This window comes from Salmo salar, chromosome ssa09 (assembly GCF_905237065.1).
Source record: "Salmo salar chromosome ssa09, Ssal_v3.1, whole genome shotgun sequence".
NCBI classification, from domain to species: Eukaryota; Metazoa; Chordata; class Actinopteri; order Salmoniformes; family Salmonidae; genus Salmo; species Salmo salar.
Genome location: NC_059450.1, coordinates 81,898,496 through 81,925,889, shown reverse-complemented (window position 1 = coordinate 81,925,889; position 27,394 = coordinate 81,898,496). Strand labels below are relative to the sequence as shown.

The following is a 27,394-nucleotide window of genomic DNA, read 5'->3' as shown; positions in this document are numbered from 1 at the left end:
CACTATGATGGGTTTGTCAAAGTGAGCATCATCTTTGTGTAAATAAAGCTGCAGTCTTAAAGGTGACAAACCCATCATAGAACAACGTCATGGGAGCTCTGGGGGGGGGGGCAGAGAGCTCTGAGGGGGGGCAGAGGTAGCCCAGCAGTTCTGGTCGAGTGCATCTGAATCTGTGCTAAATAATGAGCAGCATCTCCAGCTGGAAGTCTTCGGGAGAGAAGGACTGACTGAACTTCTGAAAAGCCTCATTTAAAGTTCAAGAGGGACCTCTGACATTACACAGACTGCTAGATTAGCTCTGTCTGAGCACAGAATATGGCACTGGCAACATACATTATTAAACCCCATAATACACAATATTAATCTAGCACAGGAAGATTACACAATGGATGCATCCCAAACGGCATTTGGGAAGCATCCAATAAAACTATCAGTTGATGGATGAGGACCTCTTTCTTTCTTCTTTCAAAGTCAATGTGGGATGCAGAGCCAGAGACACACAGTATAAAAACCAAGGGAAGCAGCTTGCTCACTGTGAGGACATACCTGCTGAAAGTCTTTCAGGGTTTCAAAATAGTGACATTTTGCTGTACATTTCAACTGGTTACCTAGCTGAGAGCAGAGATCCTGCTTCAATGTTGACTGTTTGGAACTGGCCTACTGTTAAAATGTATCTAATGGATTGCTTATAGAAAATTCTATTTTAATTGGTTGCTTCACTGTATAGTAAGTAACACTATGCATTACAGGAGAAAAATGAACTAACAGACAGTCACACAGTGAGTAACTTATTTTAAAAAGGCATAATGAACACATTTAAATTGTGTTTTTTCTGACTTCCGCTGCTCAGACAGTGCAGGGCATTCAGAAAGTATTCAGACCACTTGACTTTTGTTACGTTACAGCCGTATTCTACAATTGATCAAATTGCCCCCCCCTCAAATCTACACACAATACTCCATAATGACAAAGCAAAACAAAACGATGAAATATCACATTTACATAAGAATGCAGACCCTTTACTCAGTACTTTGTTGAAACACCTTTGGCAACGATTACTTGGGTATGACGCTGCAAGCATGGCACACCTGTATTTTGTGAGTTTCTCCCATTCTCCTCTGCAGTTCCTCTCAAGCTCTGTCAGGTTGGATGGGGAGCGTCGCAGCACAGCTATTTTCTGGTCTCTACAGACTCTTCCTACAGTTGGATCCGGTTAAAGTCCAGGCTGGGCCACTCAAGGACATTCAGAGACTTGTCCCGAAGCCACTCCTGCTTTGCCTTGGCTATGTGCGTCGGGTCGTTGTCCTGTTGGAAGGTGAACCTTCGCCCCAGTCTGAGGACCTGAGAGCTCTGGAGCAGATTTTCATCAAGGATCTCTCTGTACTTTGCTCTGTTCATCTTTCTCTTGATCCTGACTAGTCTCCCAGTTCCTGCCACTGAAAAACATTCCCACAGCATGATGCTGCCACCACCATGCTTCACCTTAGGGATGGTGCCAGGTTTCTTCCAGAGGAGATGCTTGGCATTCAGGCCAAAGAGTCCAATGTTGGTTTCATCAGAGCAGAGAATCTTGTTTCTCTTGGTCAGAGTCCTTTAGGTGCCTTTTGGCAAACTCCAAACGGGCTGTCATGTGCCTTTTACTGAGGAGTTGCTTCCGTCTGGCCAGTCTACCATAAAGGCCTGATTGGTGGAGATCTGCAGAGATGGTTGTCCTTCTGGAAGGTTCTCTGGAGCTCTGTCAGTGGCCATCGGGTTCTTGGTCACCTCCCTGATAGCCCAGTTTGCCTGGGCGGCCAGCTCTAGGAAGAGTATTGGTGGTTCCAAGCGTCTTCCATTTAAGAATGATGGAGGCCACTGTGTTCTTGGGGATCTTCAATGCCGAAGAATTTGTTTTGTACCCTTCCCCAGATCTGTGCCTCGACACAATCCTGTCTCGGAGCTCTACCGACCTCATAGCTTGGTTTTGGCTCTGACGTGCACTGTCAACTGTGGGACCTTATATAGACAGGTGTGTGCCTTTCCAAATCATATCCAATCAATTAAAATTTACCACAGGTGGACTCCAATCAAGTTGTAGAAACATCTTAAGGATGATCAATGGAAACAGGATGCACCTGAGCTCAATTTCAAGTCTCATAGCAAAGGGTCTGAATACTTATGTAAATAAGGCATTTTTTTTTTTTGTAATACATTTTCTAAAAATGTCAAACAACTTGTTATCACTTTGTCATTATGGGATATTGTGTGTAGATTGAAGAGGACATTTAAAAAAAAAATATTCAATCCATTTTAGAATAAGGCTGTAACGTAACAAAACGTGGAAAAAGTCAATGGGTCTGAATACTTTCCCCATTTCCCTGTCTGTCCTTGCTTTCCTACGAGTGAGCTCCACTTCTACGTGTACATGTCCGGGGCAAATGGAACAGAGACTTTACAGCATCGTAAACACTGATCAGTAGCTCTTTCCGCTCACAGCCCGTCATCCCTTACGGTTGAAAACGGCAGATTTTGTCATTGATAAGCGCCAAAATTGGAACACAGTGGCTGTAAAGTAACATGCTATACATGAAGCCAGAGGTCACGTTCTCTGCTTCACAGGGCTGCATGGGGTTTGACTGACAGAATCAACAGTAATTGTGTGACAGTGGGGATGCAGGGCTGTGTTCCAAACAAAAAACTACACGTGCGTTTGCTTCTGTTCATCAATGGCAAAACTAGTAGAGCTTAAAAAAAGCACCTGATAGCTGAGAGCTCTTTCCTTGAGTCATTAAAGCTCATTGAAATGACTTAGGAACTGTTCAGTTTGAAGAGGTGTGTGGCAACCAGTTAGACCTCACACGCAAACCCTTGTCATCGTTTTTTTCTCATCTTGCACCTACTCCAAAACGTACTTTCATATTTTGTTGACAAATGCTGTGAAAAGTACAGTAAATGTAAAATGCACATAAAATCAGTGTAATGTTTGGTTAAAGTCTTGTGACGTGAACTGCTGTGTCCTGATCATTTCCCCATAATGTCCAAAGTGTTCTCTTTCAATTGCTACCATGGTCATGCATATGCTTTTTATAGTTGTTCTGTTAGAAATATTTACATCTGGCCCCATCCATATTGTGACTACCCTCCCACTCTGTCTTCCGTATTCTCTCTTTGCTCGTTTTCCTTATTAGGATGTCGGCGGAGGGAGCTGGGAAGGTCGTCAGCGACATGGGACACACCTGGGCCCATTGAGGAGATTCTCTCCATGCAGACACACTGTTGGATTCTGTCCATGCAGACACACTGTTGGATTCTGTCCATGCAGACACACTGTTGGATTCTGTCCATGCAGACACACTGTTGGATTCTCTCCATGCAGACACACTGTTGGATTCTCTCCATGCAGACACACTGTTGGATTCTCTCCATGCAGACACACTGTTGGATTCTCTCCATGCAGACACACTGTTGGATTCTCTCCATGCAGACACACTGTTGGATTCTCTCCATGCAGACACACTGTTGGATTCTCTCCATGCAGACACACTGTTGGATTCTCTCCATGCAGACACACTGTTGGATTCTCTCCATGCAGACACACTGTTGGATTCTCTCCATGCAGACACACTGATGGATTTTGGTTGTGGCATCTTTGTGGCCGTTTTGTTTGTTTGCTTTGGCACCTTTCAACACCCCTCATTATCATATTAATGCACGCAACCACTCACTTACGCTACTGATTACTGACTACACACACCATTGTTAATTGTATTTACGTTACTTCAGTTAACGAAAAATATTTGTATTATTCCTAATCTCCACGTCGTCTCCCTTTTTGTTACGGACTTCGAGCCGGTTGGTGACAATATCCAATTTCCAAAAGGGGTAAACAGCTAAAACAGTCAGACAGTGAAGGAGCATCCTCTCCAGTCCAGTAGCATAAGTTAAATTACGAACCCTGTCCCAAGCTTTGCTCCATGGCCACAGACTAAAATAAGCAAGGCTGCTCTCCTCTCGAGGAAAGGGGGAAGCTGGGTAATACCGAGTATTACAGAGTGATGATGACCACCTCTACATCCTCACCAGACCAGAGAGGCCCACGTTAGGGCCCCTGAACCTCTCCTCTAGCCTGCTGCCTGCTCCCCAATTGGTTTGTGTTGTCCTAACTCCTATGGTTGTCAAGACAGCACAAACAGATCTCCTCCTCCCACACCCTCCTGTACCTGGTATTGGCCGTCTTGAGGTCACAGAAGTGTGCATGGAGGGTCTTGACGGTGTCATTGCAGACCACGTTGACCATGTCGACGTCTGCCAGGCGGCCCCGCAGCTGCTTGGCCATCTCCCAGAAGTCCTCCGACAGCATCTGGTAGAGCTGTCCCTCGTCGCGGCTCAGCGGCACATACCACGACAGGACATAGTCCCTGTAGCTGTAGTCAAACACTGGAGACACAGAGAACAAGACGTGGTTGGTACACTGCTTGGCAAAATAAAGGGTAAATTTAAGCAGAAGCATCAATAGAAATCTCTGCAGGTAAAGAGTAGCAAAACTCTGAATTCTCTGTTCAGCCACAATCCGTCTTTATTTCACGGTGTAGGTTAACATTAAGACTTGAGCATGTTGGACCATCAGCCCCACCTCCTATTCTTACTCAATCCTAGCCTAATGCATCAGCCACTAATAGCTAACTAATGCTTACTAGGTACTATTGGAAACATTGCTGTGTGCTCATTTGGATATGGTCCTTTCAGAGCCTCGCCAAGCCGTAATGTTAAATAAAATTACATTTGACATTACTCTCGGTTCCTCTGGTTAAACCAACTTTTCAACACGTTGGTAGTGGGTTCACATTTCTAGTAGAGGTCGACCAATTGTGATTTTTCAACGGCCGATACTGATTATTGGAGGACCAAAAAAAGCAGTTTCCGATTAAAGTTCAACAATACTGAATGAACACTTATTTTAACTTAATATAATACATAAATAAAATCCATTTAGTCGCAAATAAATAATGTAACATTCAATTTGGTTTAAATAATGCAAAACCACAGTGTTGGAGAAGAAAGTAAAAGTGCAATATGTGCCATGTAAAAAAGCTAACGTTTAAGTTCCTTGCTCAGAACATGAGAACATATGAAAGCTGGTGGTTCCTTCTAACACGAGTCTTCAATAGTCCCAGTTAAGTTTTAGGTTGTAGTTATTATAGGACTATTTCTCTCTATACCATTTGTGTTTTATATACCTTTGACTATTGGATGTTCTTATAGGCACTATAGTATTGCCAGCCTAATCTCGGGAGTTGATAGGCTTGAAGTCATAAACGGCGTAATGCTTGAAGCACAGCGAAGAGCTGCTGGCAAACGCAGGAAAGTGCTGTTTAAATGAATGCTTACGAGCCTGCTGCTGCCTACCACCGCTCAGTCAGACTGCTCTATCAAATCATAGACTTAATTATAATAACACACAGAAATACGAGCCTTAGGTCATTAATATGGTCAAATCCGGAAACTATCATTTCGAAAACAAAACGTTTATTCTTTCAGTGAAATACAGAACCGTTCCGTATTTTATCTAACGGGTGGCATCCATAAATGTAAATATTCCTGTTACATTGCACAACCTTCAATGTTATGTCATAATTATGTACAATTCTGGCAAATTAATTACGGTCTTTGTTAGGAAGAAATTATCTTCACACAGTTCGCAACGAGCCAGGCGGCAAACTGCTGCATATACCCTGACTCAGCTTGCACAGAACACAAGAGAAGTGACACAATTTCCCTAGTTAAAAGAAATTCATGTTAATAGGCAATATTAACTAAATATGCAGGTTTAAAAATATATACTTGTGTATTGATTTTAAGAAAGGCATTGATGTTTATGGTTAGGTACATTGGTGCAACGACAGTGCTTTTTTCACGAATGCGCTTGTTAAATCATCACCCGTTTGGAGAAGTAGGCTGTGATTCGATGATAAATGAACACATACCGCACTGATTATATGAAACGCAGGACCAGCTAGATAAACTAGTAATATCATCAACCATGTGTAGTTAACTAGTGATTATGTTAAGATTGATAGTTTTTTTATAAGATAAGTTTAATGCTAGCTAGCAACCTACCTTGGCTCCTTGCTGCACTCGCGTAACAGGTAGTCAGCCTGCCACGCAGTCTCCTCGTGGAGTGCAATGTAATCGGCGTCCAAAAATGCCGATTACCGATTGTCATAAAAAGTTGAATCTGTCAACCTCTAATTTCTAGCACCTGAAGCATACGCACAACCATGTAAATAGTGATGCATGCACACTAGCCGAGGTCATGCACACTAGCCGAGGTCATGGCTGTGCGAATGCTTCAGGTGACAAAACCTTAATCCACTAGCAACATATTGAAAAGTTAGTTTAATAACACTTTCTTGTGGATATATAATCTAAACCTCAGAGTATCATAAGGACCAACCCCGCAGACAACCAGTAGAGTAGATTCAAATTGTATTCAACATTCCAGCTTGTAGAGGGCCTGAAAGGACCTAAATTAAACACTGGGTTCTCCCAGACAGTGGATCTGCTTGTTATATCACCTGTCTGGTCCAACAGACTAACCTCTATGGTGCCTAAGCCAACCCTATACCCTTTCTGATTGCTCCTTAAGCCAGTTGTGTCCTAGCCATCTAGGCTACAGTTTACTCTCCTGGTTGGGGAGATGTACTTCTTCAGTGGTACTCTCTCTGTGACATCAGCATAAGGCAGTAGCCATACAGACAGTAAAGACCCTTCTTCTGGGAGGACCTCAGCACAGTACCAATGCTGGCTGCCAGGTAACAGATGGCAGCCACTCCATACAGACAGTGCCACTGTCTGCCATGATACAGAACCTCTTCCATATCAATGAGAACATACTGTATGGAAAGACTTGTCTCAAGACACTAAACCCAAAGCATGCCAATGTCTGACTGCAGCTACATTTCTGTGTTTCTATAGAGAGCCAGACAGCACTGTAGGGAGCACAAACCCAGGTAGAGTCGGGCGCTATAGCCTAGTCAGACATATCCCAAAAAAGGCCTTTAATTTGCTTTGCTTCAGACTGACAGTGCCCGACTCCACAGTGAGCCCTCTACAGGATATTGTGAATAACTTAAACTCCCTTAGTGTGGCGAGAAGTGGGAGGTTGGTTGAGCTCTTGTTGAAAACGCTAACAGTCAGTGAAGAAGATCAGTTTATATCTCCTGGATGGCTTCAATCAATCCCTACATAAGAACCACATGATGGTAATGCCAGTGATGGGGTGACCTGCCAACCACCTTGGTAATTCATTTGCATTAAGCCTAGTGAGCTCCTCCTCAATGACCCATCCTTACCCAACATGTGACAGGTCAGAGGGCAGCATGGACCTTGCTATGGCGCTGCTCAGAAATGATCAGAAGGGAAGAGGCGGGGCCTCCTGAGTGGCGCAGCGGCCTAAGGTCCATCACTACAGCCTGGGGTTCAATCCCAGTGTCACAACCGGCAGTGACCGGGAGTTCCATAGGGCAGCGCACAATTGGCCCAGGGTCATCCGGGTTTGGCCGGAGGGGCTTTACTTGGCTCATCGCGCTCTAGCGACTCCCTGCGGACGTCTTGAGATCTGTATATACTGGAAGAGGTGAAGCGAGAGAGTTCACTCCAGTCAAAATCTGTCCACAATAAGCAGACCGCCTGTCTTCCCGCCTTTGGAACAACAACTCTTATTGTTAGGGCGGGGACCTGGCCATCTTGTCAGTATATACAGATCTCTGATATGATATAACATTTTCATCACAATACCAGAGGGGGTAGACAAGACAGTAATGCCTTTCTGCATGACTTACTGCAAATACATGACAATATATCACTGTAGAGCCAAAGTGTAGGCTACCAAATCCCAGCCATGAAGTAAGCAGTTCAATGCTCAAGCGAGGCTAATAGCTGCAAGAGACGAGTGTATTGATAAATCTAAATTGCCTGAGAACAATCTCCTGCTGTATGAATGAAAGGAGTGGTGTGTAAAGTAAACAGCATGTTGGTTAAACGCAGGGCCAGGGAGGACAGCAAACATCTCTGGCCCTGTCCCAAATGGCACCATGTTCCCTTTATAGTGCGCTACTTTTTACAAGGGCCACCATGCTCTCCTCCATGGACCCTGGTCAAAATGCACTATAAAGGGAACACTGGGCCTTTCTTCCCCTCCAATCATGTGAGACCCTCCATCACACTGCTTCAACAGATTCAGTAATCCTATCCAACATGGGCTGAACAAGGTGGGGGAGGTTGGGTCAGACTTCCCACGTTGTTCCTTTCTGTAATCAACATTTCAATAATACCATTTCTGATTGGTTTCTGCCTGGTGGGTATAATAAGTGCCAGTCATTAGGGCTAATGCTATCTTCGATAAGGGGCTTGTGATTAACCATCCATGCAGTAACACACAGCAGCTTGTTAAATACAGCAACACACAGCAGCTTGTTAAATAGAGTAACACACAGCAGCTTGTTAAATAGAGTAACACACAGCAGCTTGTTAAATAGAGTAACACACAGCAGCTTGTTAAATAGAGTAACACACAGCAGCTTGTTAAATACAGTAACACACAGCAGGTTGTTAAATACAGTAACACACAGCAGGTTGTTAAATACAGTAACACACAGCAGCTTGTTAAATACATTAACACACAGCAGCTTGTTAAATACAGTAACACACAGCAGCTTGTTAAATACAGTAACACACAGCAGCTTGTTAAATAGAGTAACACACAGCAGCTTGTTAAATACAGTAACACACAGCAGGTTGTTAAATACAGTAACACACAGCAGGTTGTTAAATACAGTAACACACAGCAGCTTGTTAAATACATTAACACACAGCAGCTTGTTAAATACAGTAACACACAGCAGCTTGTTAAATACAGTAACACACAGCAGCTTGTTAAATACAGTAACACACAGCAGCTTGTTAAATACAGTAACACACAGCAGCTTGTTAAATACAGTAATACACATGTAATTGTGATCTCATTACCAGGGGATAGCTTTTGTTTGCCAGTAGGGAAAGTTATTTGAAAGGCTATCTTCACCATGTAAAATGTAAATGAGAGATGTTGTTTGGGATGTGAGCAGACGTGGTGCTTAGTGAATGACAATGTAGTGATCTCAACTACATACTCCTTGCGTGCTCTCTCCTCATTTCCTTAAACCCCATTGGAGGAGGTCAGAGGGGAGGGACCTCTGGCTTTCTCATCCAATGGGTTCTGCGAAGGAGACGAGGATCGAGGAGTATGCAATTGAAATCTTTTCCATGTTTCTTACACCAAGTGAAAGGAAGCTGCTGATCTCACAAGCTCTTCCTGAGAAAAGGTAGGCCTATTCTAGGACTGCCAACTCCACACAAATGATGATGTTTGTGCAGCATTATATTTGGGGTTTTAACCACCAAACACTAACCTTCTTTAAGGGCCTTGTCCACATTGTGTGATACCACCACTCTTCTTGTCTGCGCAGACTCCAAAAGTGGCACGGTGAACCTTCCCTGCAAACATAACACAAGTACAAAGGATGGAGTCCCAGCTGAAGGTCAATAACGCTCTCTCAGCCCATTGCATGCATACAAACAAGATCATTGACAAAGGACATAATCTAACAACCTCAAAACAGAAATTCATAAATAATGGAATAGTTGAATGGGCAGTGTTGTCCAACCCAGACAGGGAAGTGACTGAGGTAGTATTGAGCAACACCCACACAGTGTCATGCAGGAGATACAAGACTGAGATAAACACTGCCTATGCTTCAAAGGTCTGGCAGACTGTTGAAGCTATAGGCTATAACACAACATGATAATGTGTCATCACGCAGGACTGAAGAGCACAATAATGAATGCCTATAGAGGTCTACTGTATTGAATTTAAAATGTCTCACTGACACACAACTCAGTGGTCATAACAAGGATGACATGGAGAACAATGAAAAGGTCCATGACATTAACATGAATAAAAACTATTCAGGATGCTTACCATTAATTTGTTAAACAAGTCCAACAGGTAAGTAGACTGTCTCTTTGAAGTTTCAAATCGGCTGATTTTAGGAGGACCCTTTTTAACGAGGAGACCAAAGCTTCCCAACAAGAAGCAGAACAATGCAAAGGAGATATAAATAAAAAGCTTCAGAAAAAATGACGTTATGGTGAGCCCCCCATATCCAAACTGAAAAAGTAATGCTGCGGCGATTCCCAAGCAGATGACGGGCAAGAAACGAAAAGAGGAACCGATGGAGGCGGCGCTAGACATGGGGGCATCGGTGCTGCTGCTGCTCCTGCCAGCAAAATGCATGCTGCTGTCAATGACATCTCCTCAACACCGACAAGAGAACAGGCTTTGTGTTCCTCGCAGTTGGATCTTCATTCAAACGCATTTACCATATTTTGGGAGAGACGGCACCCAAATATTGACATGGGATATTGGACCTTAGAGATGAAAAAAAAAACATTCCCTTGCTGTTGTTAGCTTCCTATGTCCATGTAAAGGTCTGGGCATTGACGTCATCCTATGAACCTAACTAGTCTATGTTTCTCGTGCCATCAGATTTGCATCGCAAAGCAAGCAAGTTTCCGGTGTTCCATGTAAACAATATCTCACAACTAGCTAGCTGGGTTGGTAAGCTAGATACCAAACGCAAGAAAGCAGCGAGCATGTAAGTTCATTACAGTTCAATTACCTAACTAGCTACTTAGCAGGCCAGCTAACGTTACGTTTACTCGACAAAATCCGAAAGGTGGATAAGGCTTCTTTGGCTAAATAGCTAACGTTACATTATATAGCCAACAGGCTCTGTCCGCAGCTAACGTTAGCAAGCTTGCTAATTGCTAACAAACTCCATCAGCAATTAGCTAGCTAGCTAGCAGCCAACTATGTGCAGGTAAATGCAAGCTAGCTTTAGTTAGCTAACTAGCTTACGTGCTACCTGAAACAGACCTTTCTCAATATTTTATCTCTAAAGAAAATAAATAGCAAAATGCCTCTGGTTGGAAAATTCGTATTCCTGAGTATGCATCGACACAGCTGATGATGACACCTGTGTAGGCGAGGCGATGGCAGGCCGTTTTGTTATCGATTGCCCTCTATCTTCAGCTGAGTGTCTTGTTTCCTGTTATTAACTTGACTGACACATTTCTTTCTACACGTGAAATCTGCCGACCAATCAACGTGGCGGTGTCAACCGCACAAACCAAATCAGGGGTGTATTCATTACGTTCTGTTGTTAAATGTTTTGTCTGTTGAAAAACGTTTTGCAACAGAAACCGTTAACTCCAACCGCTCTTCAGCGTGACATAAACGCTGTTGGGTTCCTCAACGGAAGTTCTAGTTCATTTAAATGTTATGGATTCTACAGTTTGCCTTTCCAATCTGCACATCAATAAATTAACAATTATACCATGCTCTAAATTGGAGTTAACTTCTTCCAGCCATTTATTTTATTTAATATTTTTGGGGGGCGAGACACAACTGAACTACAACTTCCGTTTAAGAACAAAACGGAACTCAACAGCGTTTGGAGTTAACTGTTGCAAAACGTTTTGCAACAAACGAAACATTTTGCAAAACAATCGGCATAATGAACCCCAGGGGTGTATTCATTAGTCCAAACAGTTTCAAATTAAAACAAGTTTCTATAGAACAAATTCTGGTAGTTTTACAACAGAATCGACGTAACGAATAGCCCCCAGGGGAAGTTGTCAGAGGGGTCACTGTGGAACAATCAGTCAGTGACCTTTCAACATTCCACAAGGTTAAACAAAGTGAAAAAGGAGATAATCATTAAGATATTATAAGGGGATAATACACTTTTGTCTTTTAATTATATATAATTATTATAATTATATATTATTATATTATTATACCATTCAAATGCAATTTTGTTTGGGCCCAATCATTTTGGGCGTGGAAAAATATTGTGAAGCACTATCATTCCACCATTACTGTAAAAATATTAAGGACTTTTTCTGAAATTCCAATGCAAAAATGTTACAGTATTCTACTGCCACTATGTGTTCATCTCGAAGACAACCATTTCTACAGACAAGGGGATTCAATTAAAGGATTGCATTTATTTTTATTGTCAATTCACACAAGCTTCAACTGAAACTTGACTACTGCTTTTAACCCAACCCCTCTGAATTGGAGACGTGCGGGGGGCTTCCACATTAGGCGTCCGCGGAGCTGTTGTTATCTTGCTCGTGGACAGAATGACAGATTTTTCACCGTGTCTGCTCGGGGATTTGAACTAGGAACCTTACAGGTAACTGGCCTTTTGGTACACACAGTATCATAATAATCATCAATTTACCCAAATATCCAGGCTCATAGTCCAACTGAATAAAAATAACTTTCATGATGCATGGTAAAAAATTATACTTGAACTTAGTATTGTGATGTAGACACAGAGAAGACACAGAGAAGAAAAATGTGATGTTTTTACATTGTTCACAAAACTGCTACATTCCTACCCACTTAATTGCTTTGAGAGCTCACACACTAAACTATTGAATACTTTGATTTATATTTCAGTTATTACTACAGCCACTAGATGGTGCAATGTATTCAGACTTTGCATGATTCACCAGAGATACAGTGCCTTCAGAAAGTATTCATAACCGTTGACTTATTCCACATTTTGTTACAGCCTGAATTCTAAATGGATTGAAGATACATTTTACCCCTCACCCATCTACACACAATACCCCATAATGAAAAAGTAAAATCATATTTGTAAAAATGTTTGCTAATTTATTGATAATGAAATATAGAAATCTCATTTGCATAAGTATTCACACCCCTGTCAATACTTTGTAGAAGCACCTTTGGTGGCGATTACAGCTTTGAGTTGTCTTGGGTATGTCTGTATCAGCTTTGCACATCTGGATTTGGGGATTTTCTCCTATTATTCCTTGTAGATTTTCTCAAGCTCTGTCAAATTAGATGGGGAACAGCAGTGAACAGCAATCTTAAAGCCTTTCCACAGATTTTCAATGGGATTCAAGTCTGGACCACTCAAGGACTTTAACATTCTTGTTCTGAAGCCATTCCAACATTGCTTTGGCTGTATGCTTGGGGTCATAAATCTTCGCCCCCAGTCTAAGGTCATTTGCAGTCAAGCAGGTTCTCATCAAGGATTTGCCTCCATTCATTGTTCCCTTTATCCTTACCAGTCTCTGACACTGAAAAGCATCCCCATAGCATGATGCTGTCACTACCATGCTTCACGGTAGGGATGGTGTTAGATGGGTAATGAGCTGTGCCTGGTTTTTATCCAGACAAAGCACTTCGGATTCAAGCCCGAGTTACATTTATGTCTCATCAGACCAGAATCTTTTGCCTTATGGTCTAAAATTTTCACAGGCCTTTTGCAAACTCCAGAACTTTCTCAGGACTGGCTTCTGTCTGGCCCCTCTCCCATAAAGCCCCAGATAGGTAAAGTGCTGTAGAGACTGTTGTCCCTCTGCCAGATTCTCCCATCTCAGCCAAGGAACTCTGTAGTTCTCTTGGAGTGGTTATTGGGTTCTTGGTCACCTCCCTGAGCCATGTCCTTCTTGCCTGGTTGCTCAGTTTGGTTCGACGGCCAGCTCTGGGTAGTTCCATATTTTTTTCCACTTGATGGAGAACACTGTGCACTTGGAAACTTTCAACACTCTAGAAATTGTTTTATACCCTTCCCCAGATATACGCCTCAACACAATTCAATCTCGGCGATCTGTGGACAGTTCCCTGGACTTAATGGTATAGTTTTTGCTCTGACATACACCATCAACTTTGGGACCTTATATAGACAGGTGTGTTTCTAAATCACATCCAAAGAATTGAATTGGTCACAGGTGGACTCCAATCAAGTTGTAGTGATATCTCAAGGATGATGATCAAAGGAAATTGGATGCACCTCAGCTCAGTTGGTAGTGTCAAAGCCAAGGGTTGTGAATACTTATGCAAATGTAATATATTAATGCATTTCATTTTCAATAAATTTGCAAACATTTGTAATATGTTTTCACTTTGTCATTATGGGGTATTGTGTGTAGATGGCTGAGAAAATGAATATATTTAATACATTTTGAATTCAGGCTGTACATAACAAAATGTGGTATGTCAAGGGGTTTGAATACTTTCTGAAGGCACTGTAACTACAGTAGTCATGAACTTGACCATTTGCCCAGAGACTATTCAACCAAACCAAGGACATGAATGAAACAAAATGAAAATGTAATAGTTGTATTATATACCGCTTTTCATTCAAACAAAAGTGCATGTAGTCCTTGGGCTGGACAATGCATTTTAAGATCTGCAGATGTCTGATGGTCCAGTCCTTTAGCATTGCCAATTCATAATGCTTGGCATTTGCGTGCTGTTATTTGCTCTGTCTGGACTATCCTGTGGAGTGGTTGAGACTGTTTACTCTGGGATTGATTAATGACCTATCTGGTGTGTGGTTGTCACAGCAACCCGGGCACCAATTGGCTGTGTGTTCAGGCACAAACAGGAAGTTAAGAGGCTAAGAACAGCAACCGAAACTAAAAGGCAGCCAGAGCATGAGCCAAAGCAGGCCCATTTGGTGTGCTGCTGAAGAGCTCCCCCCCAATAGAATGTGAAAGGATTGTTAAGAGGAAACCAGGTTTAAAAAAAATAAAAAATAAAATAAAAATAAAATAAAAAAGGAAGAAGAAAAACCCCTCAATTTTCAGTTTACAAATCACTAGTATTTGTAGACTTTTAAGAGCCATTATGCAATAGCTGGAATATCACTGCATTCATGCCTGTTGAAACAAGTAATACTATGAGTCAACATACAGAGGCAAAACACTCACTGTTGGCACCATTTTCTTTAAAAATCTTCCAGAGTTGAGAAAGGACAGCAGGAAAAGAACAGTGAAACAAATTTCTTGAATCCAACAGCTGAACAAACAACTACATAAACGTTTCACACATGGTCAGAAACAGACATTGCTGACCTCTGGTAATCTGTCACTTGAAAAACCGTCTACTACACTGTAGTACCACAAGATTACAAAACAAGATTTTTATTAAGATTTGCATGTTGATCCACAGGATTAAGAGTTGGCCATGAATGTGTGACACACTCAAACGTGTGTAAATGGATTTAGTAACTAATTTAAAAACACACCATTACATTTAGACACACATAAGCAACAAGCCTATACAAATTCACACACATGAGATGTCACAAATGCAGACTTGTTGATAAAAATGATTTTTTTTCTTCATAATGTGTCATGTAAATAACAATAAAAACAAATCTAACAAAGAATCAAATCTTTCATTGAGTAAAAAATATACAAATCAAATAAATTGTCCACCTTAGATTAAAATGTCCCTTTATATAAAAATATATATATAAGCGTGCTTAAAAGGCATCAAGATAAATGACCAGGTGCATTTACTCACTTCATCCTTCTAACCAATGGATGGCATCACCTTGAAGGTCAAAGACAAGGTTGGAAAGTTAGATCAGCAAGGCCTCTTAAGGCCTTTCCCAGGCTTCAGCCTTGCTGTCAGTGTAAACACACAGCCAGGGTGGCCACACACATCCCCATCAGTGTTTTCCATAAGGTGCAGAAGCGGTATGCCATTACACAGACATATCAGTATATACATTATTAACAGTGGGTGGAGAGTGGGACATATGCCCAACAGTTTGTAGATTCATCCCCTCACTCCCATCCCATCTAAAAGGCCCTGAGATCTTGGCAGGTTCAGTTTGGGCATCGATTCATATTCTACAGCTCACAGAGCCCCTATACTGAATGTCCAATTGACATAGTCCCAGTCATTCCTATGAGTAGGCACTCTGGTCGAACAACAAGCCCAGCAGTGATCAATGCTTTTCAACGCCAAGCCTGCCACTGACTGGCCTGTATCTGGTCTTGAGTCACTGCACTGCCAGGGCTTCAGCAGGTCTTGACAGAGGAGACGTCTGGTGTCTTCATGATAACGCTGGCTCTGGTCTCGGCAGCAGAGGCTTGGCTGGAGGAAGCCTCCTCTGAGGGAGGGTGCTGGGCTGCTGGCATGTCCCTGGTCCAGGGGCTGTTGCTGTAGCTAATGAGGGGCATGGGGTCCCTGGTGCTGGTCACTTTGAAGTTGGTTACCTTTCCACCAGTGACAAAGGTGGCCATGCTGGGTAGTGAGCACGAGGGAACTCTCAGCACAGAGGAAGTGAAACTTGATTCCCACAGCCCGCCACGAAGATCCTGCAAGTCACACAGAAGGTAGGTTTAACTCAGCCAACACCATAACCATTCAAACACTCATTTCAGGATATACATGAATATAGACTTGGCTACTAGCATATTTCTCAACATGTATAGTGGTCTGTTTGCAGAATCTTCATAAATAATTTAAAGCATTAGAAGAGGGAATTTCATTGACATAGCAAGTCTAGCAAAACGTGGCTGAAACACATTGACATTCACATATATTGTCATGTTTATGAGCACTGTCAAACTTGTTCTTAATACTTTCTAACATGCTTGTCCTCCTGCTGTTGAGCTCTGCATGATTTAGCTATACTAAGGGATCTCATACTAAAAAGGGACCTCATCTCTCCACCCAGGGCTTCATTGGACACAGAAAAACAGCCTGGTGTTATACTAGTTCTCTGTTCCTCCAGTGGGCATGTCAATATGTATTCAAACAACACAAAGGCAACATTTAAGATATAAATAATGCATTCTGTAACGATATGCATGTGCTTGATTTGCTATTGGCCTTGTTTTGTAACGGTATGTACATTGCCTTCAGAAATGGTTCACACACCTTGACTTTTTCAGGCCAAATTTAAAATGGATTCAATTGAGATTTTTTTTTTTGTGTCACTGGCCAACACACAATACCCCATAATATGAAAGTGGAATGGGTTTTTTTTCAAAAGTTTAACAATTAAAAGCCGAAATGTCTTGAGTCAACAAGTATTCAACCCCTTTATGGCAAGCCTAAATAAGTTCAGGAGTAAAGATTGCTTAACAAGTCACATAATAAGTTGCATGGACTCACTCAGTGCGCAATAATAGAGATTAACATGATTTTTTTTAATGACATCCTCATCTCTGTACCCCACACATCCACTTATCTGTAAGGTCCCCCAGTCAAGCAGTGAATTTCAAACAGATTCAACCACAAAGACCAGGGAGGTTTTCCAATGCCTCGCAAAGGGCACCTATTGGTAGACATTAAATATCCTTTTGAGCATGGTGCAGTTATTAATTACACTTTGGATGGCGTATAAATACACCAAGTCACTACAAAGATACAGGTGTTCTTCCTAACTCAGTTACCAGAGAGAGGAAGGAAACTACTCAGGGATTTCACCATGAGGCCAATAGTGACTTTAAAACAGTTACAGAGTTTAATGGCTATGATAAGAGAAAACTGAGGATGGATCAACAACGTAGTTACTCCACAATACTAACCTAATTGACAGAGTGAAAAGGAGGAAGCCTGTACAGAATAAAATATTTCAAAACGTGCATCCTGTTTGCAACAACGCACTAAAGTAATACTGCAAAAAATGTGGCAAAGAAATTAACTTTTTGTCCTGAATACAAAGTGTTATGTTTGTGTCAAACACAACACAGCACATTACTGAGTACCACTCTCCATATTTTCAAGCATTGTGGTGGCTGCATTATGTTATGGGTATGCTTGTAATTGTTAAGGACTGGAGAGTTTTTCAGGATAAAAAAATAAACAGAATGGAGCTAAGCACAGGCAAAATCCTAGTGGAAAACCTGGTAGTCTGCTTTCCACCAGACACTGGGAGATGAATTCACCTTCCAGCAGGACAATAACCTAAAACAAAAGGCCAAACCTACAATGGAGTTGCTTACCAAGGAATGGCCGAGACACAGTTTTGACTTAAATCTGCTTGAAAATCTATGGCAAGCCCTGAAAATGGTTGTCTAGCAAGTAACCACTACCAATTTGACAGAACTTGAAGATTTTTTTAAAGAAAGAAACTTGGCAAATGTTGCACAATCCAGGTGTGGAAAGCTCTTACAAACTTACCCAGAAAGACTCACAGCTGTAATCGCTGCCAAAGGTGCTTCTACAAAGTATTGACTCAGGTGTATGAATACATATGTAAGAGATATTTCTGTATTTAATTTTCCCCCAAAAACATAAAACATTTCTAAATACATCTTTTCACTTTGTCATTATGGGGTACTGTGTGTAGATGGGTGAGGGATATATATTTAATAAAAATTGTATTCAGGCTAACAACAAAATGTGGAACAGGTGAAGGGGTATGAATACTTTCCAATTACAAATACTTACCAATCACAAATCAAACACACTGTTCGTGTTTGATTTGTGATTGGGCTTGTTTTGAGGACAATTCAAGATATTAAATTAGGGTGAATCATTAGCCATGGGAAACAAGTGAATCCAGTATTCACCAGAGAGCTGCCTTCTGTTGTTTTGTCTTTCTTTACATCAGAGCACTCTAGAACAGGAACTGACAATATAAGCTAGAGGTAGTGGTACAGGTAGAGGTAGAGTGACAGTATTACCATGCTACAGTTACTGTACTCAGCTGTTAAGCAGTAGAACTGGCTAATGTCATGAATTCAAAATGGTGGGCTTCAAGTTAAGGCTTGTTTATCAGATGTTTCAGCTGTATGTGTCTGTGTTCCCAGGCAGGCCCAGCCATGCCGCTCAGCCCTATTGGAATAAGCGAATGTTGCTAGCGAAGTGCCCTTCCCTTGCCTTAGCGAACAGGCCAGCTACAATGGCACCATAAACAGGCCATCTACAGTGGCACCATAAAACAAAGCTATCGCTCCGTGTTACAACCGCTCCTTAAAGGTGCTGAAAATTAACGACCACTTAGCGTGGAAATTTTGCTGATATCTTTCATTAAGATAAATAACCTATAGGGCCCTACTAGAGAAATGTTAAGTTTGGCACGGGATAAGTTTGCTTATATTGCTGATTGTTGATGGGACAATTGATAGCTACAACTTTCAAAGTAGCAGCAGTAGTTAAGGGTAATATAAAAGAGTAACTGGTGCATTCATGTTATGAACTTAGTGTTCAATTTATCTTTATCGAGATAATTCACTACATTTATCATGATATGGATTTTTATCAGTGTCGGCCAGCTCTAATGCACAGGCTTAAAATCAAAGGCTTCTGGGTACCTTTACAATCTTACAAAATAATCTGTCTGTCTTGAGTGATTACTAAATTACCAGGACAACCAGTTTTAAATGATGTGCTTTGCTTCTGATACAGATATGTATTCTATTGTTCAGAGTCCTTTAGTGTGTACACAGACTGGTATAATACGTGTAGACAGAGCTCAGGCCTTACCTCCTTGGAGTCCTCTTCACTGTGCACACTGTCTGGGTCACTCTCTGTTAAGCAGACCAGGAAGAAGAAGCATGAAACACAGTCAGGGATTTCCAGACTAACAGGTTAGAGAGGGATGATGATCTGCTACTATCAGTGACATACTCTCGGCAGCCGCTAAACAATCATTGATCGTTTAATGCTTCACCAAATACTAAACATGCAGGACTAGTAGTTGTACTGTATGTCACTTTACAACACGTTAACTTACTCTACAGTAATAACAGAAGCAGGTTGAATGACAGTGGAGATGTAGCCATCTTTATGATGACACACTGGCCTTGAGCTTGCAACAGCAAAGCCATAAACCCTAATATACATTAAGCAATACAACACAGTACTACACTACCTGGCTCAAATAAATGTTCAAAGGTTTCCATTTTACCTTGTATTTTGAAATGGAGCTGATACTGTCCCTTTGAAGCCACAAGCATAGAATGGTGTTGAAAATCTAGTAATTAATACCTCCAATCACCAAATAAATGATTCACCTATCAGTCTTATTTGATTGTAGATCTCATTCAACTCTAGCTTAACTTTGATGTGGCTGACAAGGATTCTATCACTCTATTAAAACCTATGATGGGTACTGATGTGACTTGCAGGTCTTCTGCAGGAAAGATTGTAGCTGCCAATGTCCTCACCGTGGGTGGAGGAGTTGAAGGCACAATTCTACATGCCAATTGGGATACCAAATTCAAGGGCAAGCACCCATGTCTGTTGTGTTAAGGCATGGGTTGGGATGGGAGTGTTTAGGGGGTGGGGGGGTGGACTGACCTCCATACGAGGACACAGGGGAGATCTGGAGTGGGTATGGGTGGCTGGAGCTGACTGACTGCTCCTCATTCTCCGTGGTCACCTCGATGGTCTGGCAGACACAAGGCAGGTCGTCGACGATCAACTGGTCGTACCCAGGACTGTGACTGCTCTGATGAAGATATTCTGAGGAAGAGAGGATGATCCCTGGTTATTAAACGGTCATCCAGAGGAAAGACACGCATACGCACACAAGCACTCTACACACACATACATTGTAATATTGTTGTATGTTGGTATTATACATTTTGTATTGTAGATATGTTGTGGTGTAATAATGTTATATGATGTAATGTTTTATATTTTGTTTTAAATGTAATGTAAGTGTCTTAATGTGTTTGGACCCCAGGAAGAGTAGCTGCTGACTTGGCAGAACTAATGGGGATCCATAATAAACCCCAGGAAGAGTAGCTGCTGCCTTGGCAGAACTAACGGAGATCCATAAGAAATACCAGGAAGAGTAGCCGGTGCCTTGGTAGTGACTAATGTGGATCCATAATAGAGGTCGACCGATTAACTTGAAATCGGCCCCAGTTTTCATAACAGTCGGTAATCAGCATTTTTGGACTCCGATTATGGCCGATTACATTGCACTCCACGAGGAGACTGCGTGGCAGGCTGACTACCTGTTACGCGAGTGCAGCAAGGAGCCAAGGTAGGTTGCTAGCTAGCATTAAACTTATCTTATAAAAAAACTATCAATCTTAACATAATCACTAGTTAACTACACATGGTTGATGATATTACTAGTTTATCTAGCTGGTCCTGCGTTTCATATAATAAGTGCGGTATGTGTTCATTTATCATCGAATCACAGCCTACTTCTCCAAACGGGTGATGATTTAACAAGCGCATTCGCGAAAAAAGCACTGTCGTTGCACCAATGTACCTAACCATCAATGCCTTTCTTAAAATCAATACACAAGTATATATTTTTAAACCTGCATATTTAGTTAATATTGCCTATTAACATGAATTTCTTTTAACTAGGGAAATTGTGTCACTTCTCTTGTGTTCTGTGCAAGCAGAGTCAGGGTATATGCAGCAGTTTGCCGCCTGGCTCGTTGCGAACTGTGTGAAGATCATTTCTTCCTAACAAAGACCGTAATTAATTTGCCAGAATTGTACATAATTATGACATAACATTGAAGGTTGTGCAATGTAACAGGAATATTTAGATTTATGGATGCCACCCGTTAGATAAAATACAGAACGGTTCCGTATTTCACTGAAAGAATAAACGTTTTGTTTTCGAAATGATAGTTTCCGGATTTGACCATATTAATGACCTAAGGCTCGTATTTCTGTGTGTTATTATAATTAAGTCTATGATTTGATAGAGCAGTCTGACTGAGCGGTGGTAGGCAGCAGCAGGCTCGTAAGCATTCATTTAAACAGCACTTTCCTGCGTTTGCCAGCAGCTCTTCGCTGTGCTTCAAGCATTACGCCGTTTATGACTTCAAGCCTATCAACTCCCGAGATTAGGCTGGCAATACTATAGTGCCTATAAGAACATCCAATAGTCAAAGGTATATGAAATATAAATGGTATAGAGAGAAATAGTCCTATAATAACTACAACCTAAAACTTAACTGGGAATATTGAAGACTCGTGTTAGAAGGAACCACCAGCTTTCATATGTTCTCATGTTCTGAGCAAGGAACTTAAACGTTAGCTTTTTTACATGGCACATATTGCACTTTTACTTTCTTCTCCAACACTGTGTTTTTGCATTATTTAAACCAAATTGAATGTTACATTATTTATTTGCGACTAAATGGATTTTATTTATGTATTATATTAAGTTAAAATAAGTGTTCATTCAGTATTGTTGTAATTCTCTAGAGAGAGAGAGAGAGAGAGAGAGAGAGAGAGAGATATTAATCAATATCGGCTTTTTTTCGCTGTTGTAAAATCGTAATCGGTAGACCTCTAATCCTTAATAAACCCCAGGAAGAGTAGCTGCTGCCTTGGCAGAACTAACGGGGATCCATAATAAACCCCAGGAAGAGTAGCTGCTGCCTTGGCAGAACTAACGGGGATCCATAATAAACCCCAGGAAGAGTAGCTGCTGCCTTGGCAGAACTAACGGGGATCCATAATAAACCCCAGGAAGAGTAGCTGCTGCCTTGGCAGAACTAACGGGGATCCATAATAAACCCCAGGAAGAGTAGCTGCTGCCTTGGCAGAACTAATGGGGATCCATAATAAATACACGAACAAAACAAGATGTACGCATATAAGACATTAGTAAGAGCATAATTAACTACTATAGCTGTGCAGTCTTGCATGTTTACCACACACCTTCAAAATCAACATCAATTACATTGATTGAGGTATGTTGTAGACACAAGGTGGTCACAAATGGCATTGTGTTCCCTGTAAAGTGCACTACTTTTGATCAGAGCCCTATGGAAAGTGATCAAAAGAAGTGAAGTATATAGGGATTCGTGTGCAATTGGGGACACAAAAAAAACACACTAATGCCAGCTATTACCTGTGCAGTCTGTAAAGTAATCCTCTTTCACCTCCTCCTTCACCTCCACCTTCAACACCGGCCCACGATGGTCTCCAACAGACCCATTCATGCTCTCCATGGCTGGGAACCCGGGCTCCACCTGCTGCTCGGGTGACAGAGATAGAGGGGTGTGGGCATCTCTCTCCATCCTCATTGAAGGTCTGTTATCCATGCTCATACCATTTTACATGCAAATTATTCAATTAAAATAATAGTTTGAATGTGAAATTGATTATAGACTTACACACGGAGGTGTTGTGACAACATAACAATTTGATGATGGTTATTACCTTGTTCTTTCCTCCTTTCTCAGTCCTCTTCTTTCCTAGAAAACACACACAGTGCATTGTTAATAGACAGTCCATTGTTACACACAATCTATTTCAGTGTGTCAAATGTGGATCAGTTTTCTACATGTTATTACATCATATACCAAATGAATACTCAGAGCACATATTACACATGAATTGAAGTTGAATGCAAAACTGGCCACATCATAATGCCTTAATACAGTCATAAGTGTGACCCTCTGAAAGCGGATATCCTTCAGTCTGCCATTTATAATGTGACTACCTGGTACTCCCTGTATATAGCCATGTGACTACCTGGTACTCCCTGTATATAGCCATGTGACTACCTGGTACTCCCTGTATATAGCCATGTGACTACCTGGTACTCCCTGTATATAGCCATGTGACTACCTGGTACTCCCTGTATATAGCCATGTGACTACCTGGTACTCCCTGTATATAGCCATGTGACTACCTGGTACTCCCTGTATATAGCCATGTGACTACCTGGTACTCCCTGTATATAGCCATGTGACTACCTGGTACTCCCTGTATATAGCCATGTGACTACCTGGTACTCCCTGTATATAGCCATGTGACTACCTGGTACTCCCTGTATATAGCCATGTGACTACCTGGTACTCCCTGTATATAGCCATGTGACTACCTGGTACTCCCTGTATATAGCCATGTTACTACCTGGTACTCCCTGTATATAGCCATGTTACTACCTGGTACTGCCTATATATAGCCATGTGACTACCTGGTACTCCCTGTATATAGCCATGTTACTACCTGGTACTCCCTGTATATAGCCATGTTACTACCTGGTACTGCCTATATATAGCCATGTGACTACCTGGTACTCCCTGTATATAGCCATGTTACTACCTGGTACTCCCTGTATATAGCCATGTTAGTTTTACCTGTTATTGTTATTCACTGTATTTATTCCTTGCGTCACTATTTCTATTTATCTTAAACTCTACATTTGGGAAAAGGACCCGTCAGTAAGAATTTCACTGTTAGCCAAAACCTGTTGTTTACCAAGCAGTTCACTGTTGGTAAACCACAGGTGTAGACTAAGCACGTTACAAATAAAATGTGATTTGAATTCAACCACTGTTCTCGCTGAGCCAGAGACTGCGTTTACACAGGCAGCCCAATTCGGTCTTATTTTTCTTTTTTTTAAACTAAATTGGTCTTTTGACCAATCACATCAGATCTTTTCAGATATTTTTCTGAACTGATCTGATTGGTCAAAAAAACGATTAGTGAAAAAAAATATCAGAATTAGGCTGCCTGTCTACCTGCAGCCAGAGACTCAGAGAACCACTTGCCTTTCTTGGTCTGGCGCTCTGAAGCAGACAGCATCTTGTATACTCTGAAAGCGTTAGTCCCCTTCTTGATGCTCTTGTCTTTCACCTCCTCAATATCAGGCAGAGAGTTCATAGCACAGCGGAAATTGGCCTTCCATGTTTTCGGGTCTGGTTTGTCGATCCCTAGTTGGTATTTTCCTGATTAGACAAAATCACTTATTATGGGAAGGCCATACTGCTGCATCAACTTAAGTCATAACACAACAGTAGCATTGGTCATGTAGAACTGTGTATTGTTGGCCATTATCATTTCACATGTTCATTACTGTACCTGTATGAATGGCCCAGTTCATAAATAAAGGAGCATCTTTCTCCAAATCCCAGCCATGCCTTGCAGCATGCATCCATGGAATCTGGAAGATCCTCTTCTCCTGCAGGTTCATCACAACAATGATTCAGACATACTTTATAACTTGGCTAACACATCATCAGCACATACGTGTGTGGTTGCTGTTTCTACATACAGTACTTGCCAGTGAGGATTTAGAGAATATAACAAGCAAACAAAAACACACACAACTTAAAAACACAGAAGTTTGACAGAATATGGTTGACTGTTTAGATAGGAGTGTAAACCTGTTTGTGTGACGGAGGGGTTAAGTTGTTGGGTTTGGTAGCAAATTACTTGAGCAAAGACTGAAAACCTGGTACAGAATAATCTTAGAATGTGTTGATTTTCCATACTGAAGAAAACTGAATGTCTCAATAAAAGACACATTTCACTCACTCTATTAATCCATATCAGGCCAGGGATTAGGGAAGAGTTTATCTGTTCCACCAGCCATGGCCGCATTCGCATCCTCTCCACGGGCATGGTCGCCTGCAGACACAGAGCAAGGAGGAGATAAACAGTAAATGTAATGAATTATCCCTTTCCTTAGCTTCCTGTAGACAGCAACAGGTCAGAAAATCTCTGTGGCAAAGAGGCCCATTAGGGGATGACATCATTCCCTGAGCCCATCAGCAACATCTGATTTCATTCTCTTACAACAGAGCAGAAACCCTGCGCCACAACAAATATTTTAGAGGGATTACAACAAAACGCGAAAAGGCGCAGTTGTGTTTTAGCACACGTCAAGCTTTACTTTGTTGATGTGTAATAAGGTGTTAATGGTTAAAGGTGCACATAAGCTTGTGATGACCATGCAAGCTGCTTAGTTATTGCTGCATGCAACGGCAGCCAAGAATTCTCAAATCCACGTTTCCCGATGGAGTTGAGCAGCGAGGCGCTGAGTTTTGGCAGTGTAGCCTACTTCCGACTACATCGAGTCAGTATCAGTCGATACTAGTAAAAATGTCCATTCTTTCATGCGTACCTTGTACTTGTTTGTCATGTGTGACTGTGTTCTTTTCTTTCAGTTGCTGCAATCCGAAGGTCTTGATAAAAACGTAATTCTATGTGACTGTCAAATTGCGCGGTGCAGGGCTGCTCCTACTTTAACAAACAATGGCTCTCTTGGCGGAGGTTGCGTAAAATGCTATTTTTCATACACGAGTGATTGCAGCACCCAAAGAAAATAACCCAGTTACACAGGACAAACATACGTACAAGGTATGCATGAAATAATTGACATTTTTACCACCATCTACAGATACCGACTCGATGTAGTCGGAGGTAGGCTACACTCCGCCAAGTCATCTCATCGCCACCAAACTTCATCCGGTATCGTAGAGTTGAGAATGATTGGCTACAGGTAGAGGTAGAGTAATCAAGTAGTGATCAAAGTCCACTTCAACAAAATGCAACTAACTCCTAAACCAATATTCAGTAACAGGATATTAGAATGTTACTTTAATATATATGCATGCATCTTGGGTTTATCATACATATTCTGGTTTGCTTTAAAAATTAAGCAGTAAAATAACTTAGTTATCATTTAATAAACCCTGCAGTTGTAGCCTAGTAGTCATGTAATTTACCAAGCGTGTTCCAATTCCATTATACTGCCCATTTCTGTCTTAGTCTGATAACATACACAACATAACAGACAACTACCTGTAAATGTTTATACCGCAACAATTGCCTGTAGACATTTTGGTGCGCAATGCGCCACAAAGAAACATTTCGCTCCGTCTTGTCAAGTCACGTTGTCGTCTAAACTGACAGCTGTGCTAATTCAAGTTCACAAGAAAGCTGCCAGACATATCAACCCAAAAGTGAAAATAAACTTCATTCCAAGTCGGTTGGCCAATGGATCAACATTCTATTACTTTCGATTAGGGTTTACAATGTCGCTTCGTGATTCTATAGATACAGAACTTCAGCGATAATAACATGCGGAAACGTTACCTGCGATAAAGTGTTCTATTCAGCTTGATTAATCGACAGTCCTCTTGTCAGTTGCACAATATTCTCGTGTAGTTCGAGTTTCTGTATATCAAACGAAAAGTGAATTTAGCCTATTTCAGTGTCCAGATCGAAAGCAAAACAAGTAAAGGAAGTGCTTGGCGTGGAAATCCCCTCCCGATTTGTTTGTCTCACGTCCCCTGAGCCTAGATGGCGTTGCACAGGGTTCTGGAGAGCACGGAAGTCTTCTCATTGGTCTACGCCTCTACAACGGACAACTCAATTTCATTTTCACTTCCTCAACACCCATCTGGTTGGATTCCAGCTTGCCTTTCCTGCTTGAAACGAAACCAGTTTCTCTGTTTCCAAACTTGCTACAGTGTTTTTTGCATAGTTGATTTCTGACAATGTGGACAGACAACTAGTGTACTGTAAACCCTACATACAATATGAGAAAACAATGTAATTTTTGCCCATTATTAATGATCCGTCTTTGTTATTTTAACTTGATGAAAGTAAAACCTCGTAGTTTCTCGTCAGTAATGTCAGAAAGGCAAAGCAGAGGCAGTGTGGTTTCCCTGGCCCCTAACACAGGAAATGCAAGGGCCTTGGCCGTGCAGAACAGACATCTTATCTGAGGGTAAACACTCTGCAAGTCCCACCCATTCAGATGTCCATCATGTGTTGGATAAAGACAGTTTTCAACTT

General features: G+C 41.5%; 2 protein-coding genes across 5 annotated transcripts in view; both read right to left on the bottom strand.

Annotated features, from left to right (window-relative positions):
• The window catches only part of snx25 (sorting nexin 25), a 51,378-nt gene extending 40,187 nt beyond the window's left edge, over positions 1-11,191 (bottom strand). For both annotated transcript variants that reach the window (XM_014212787.2, XM_014212788.2), the window contains exons 1-3: positions 9,998-11,191; positions 9,429-9,513; positions 4,200-4,416 (exon numbers count right to left, since the gene is read on the bottom strand). In XM_014212787.2, the coding sequence (XP_014068262.1) occupies positions 4,200-4,416; positions 9,429-9,513; positions 9,998-10,312 (617 nt within the window). In that variant the 5' untranslated portion in view covers positions 10,313-11,191. The remainder of the gene's footprint in view (positions 1-4,199; positions 4,417-9,428; positions 9,514-9,997) is intronic.
• A 3,841-nt stretch (positions 11,192-15,032) lies between these two features.
• On the bottom strand, positions 15,033-26,701 carry irf2b (interferon regulatory factor 2b). Of its 3 annotated transcripts, none has more exons than XM_014212775.2 (9): positions 26,396-26,634; positions 25,127-25,219; positions 24,671-24,770; positions 24,361-24,537; positions 23,021-23,055; positions 22,710-22,833; positions 20,174-20,338; positions 19,358-19,401; positions 15,033-16,236 (listed from the first exon to the last, which is right to left on the bottom strand). In XM_014212775.2, the coding sequence occupies exons 2-9, from the start codon at positions 25,211-25,213 to the stop codon at positions 15,937-15,939; spliced, it is 1,032 nt and encodes a 343-aa protein (XP_014068250.1). In that variant the 5' UTR covers positions 25,214-25,219; positions 26,396-26,634; the 3' UTR covers positions 15,033-15,936.
• Positions 26,702-27,394: the final 693 nt, after the last annotated feature.

Bases quoted from the DNA above. Each gene is read 5' to 3' on its own strand.
- irf2b (XM_014212773.2), bottom strand. The intron at 19,402-20,173 runs GTCAGTCCACCC...TCTGCTTAACAG, and splicing joins CCCTGTGTCCTCGTATGGAG to AGAGTGACCCAGACAGTGTG. The intron at 16,237-19,357 runs GTAAGGCCTGAG...TGTGACTTGCAG, and splicing joins GTGAAGAGGACTCCAAGGAG to GATCTTCGTGGCGGGCTGTG.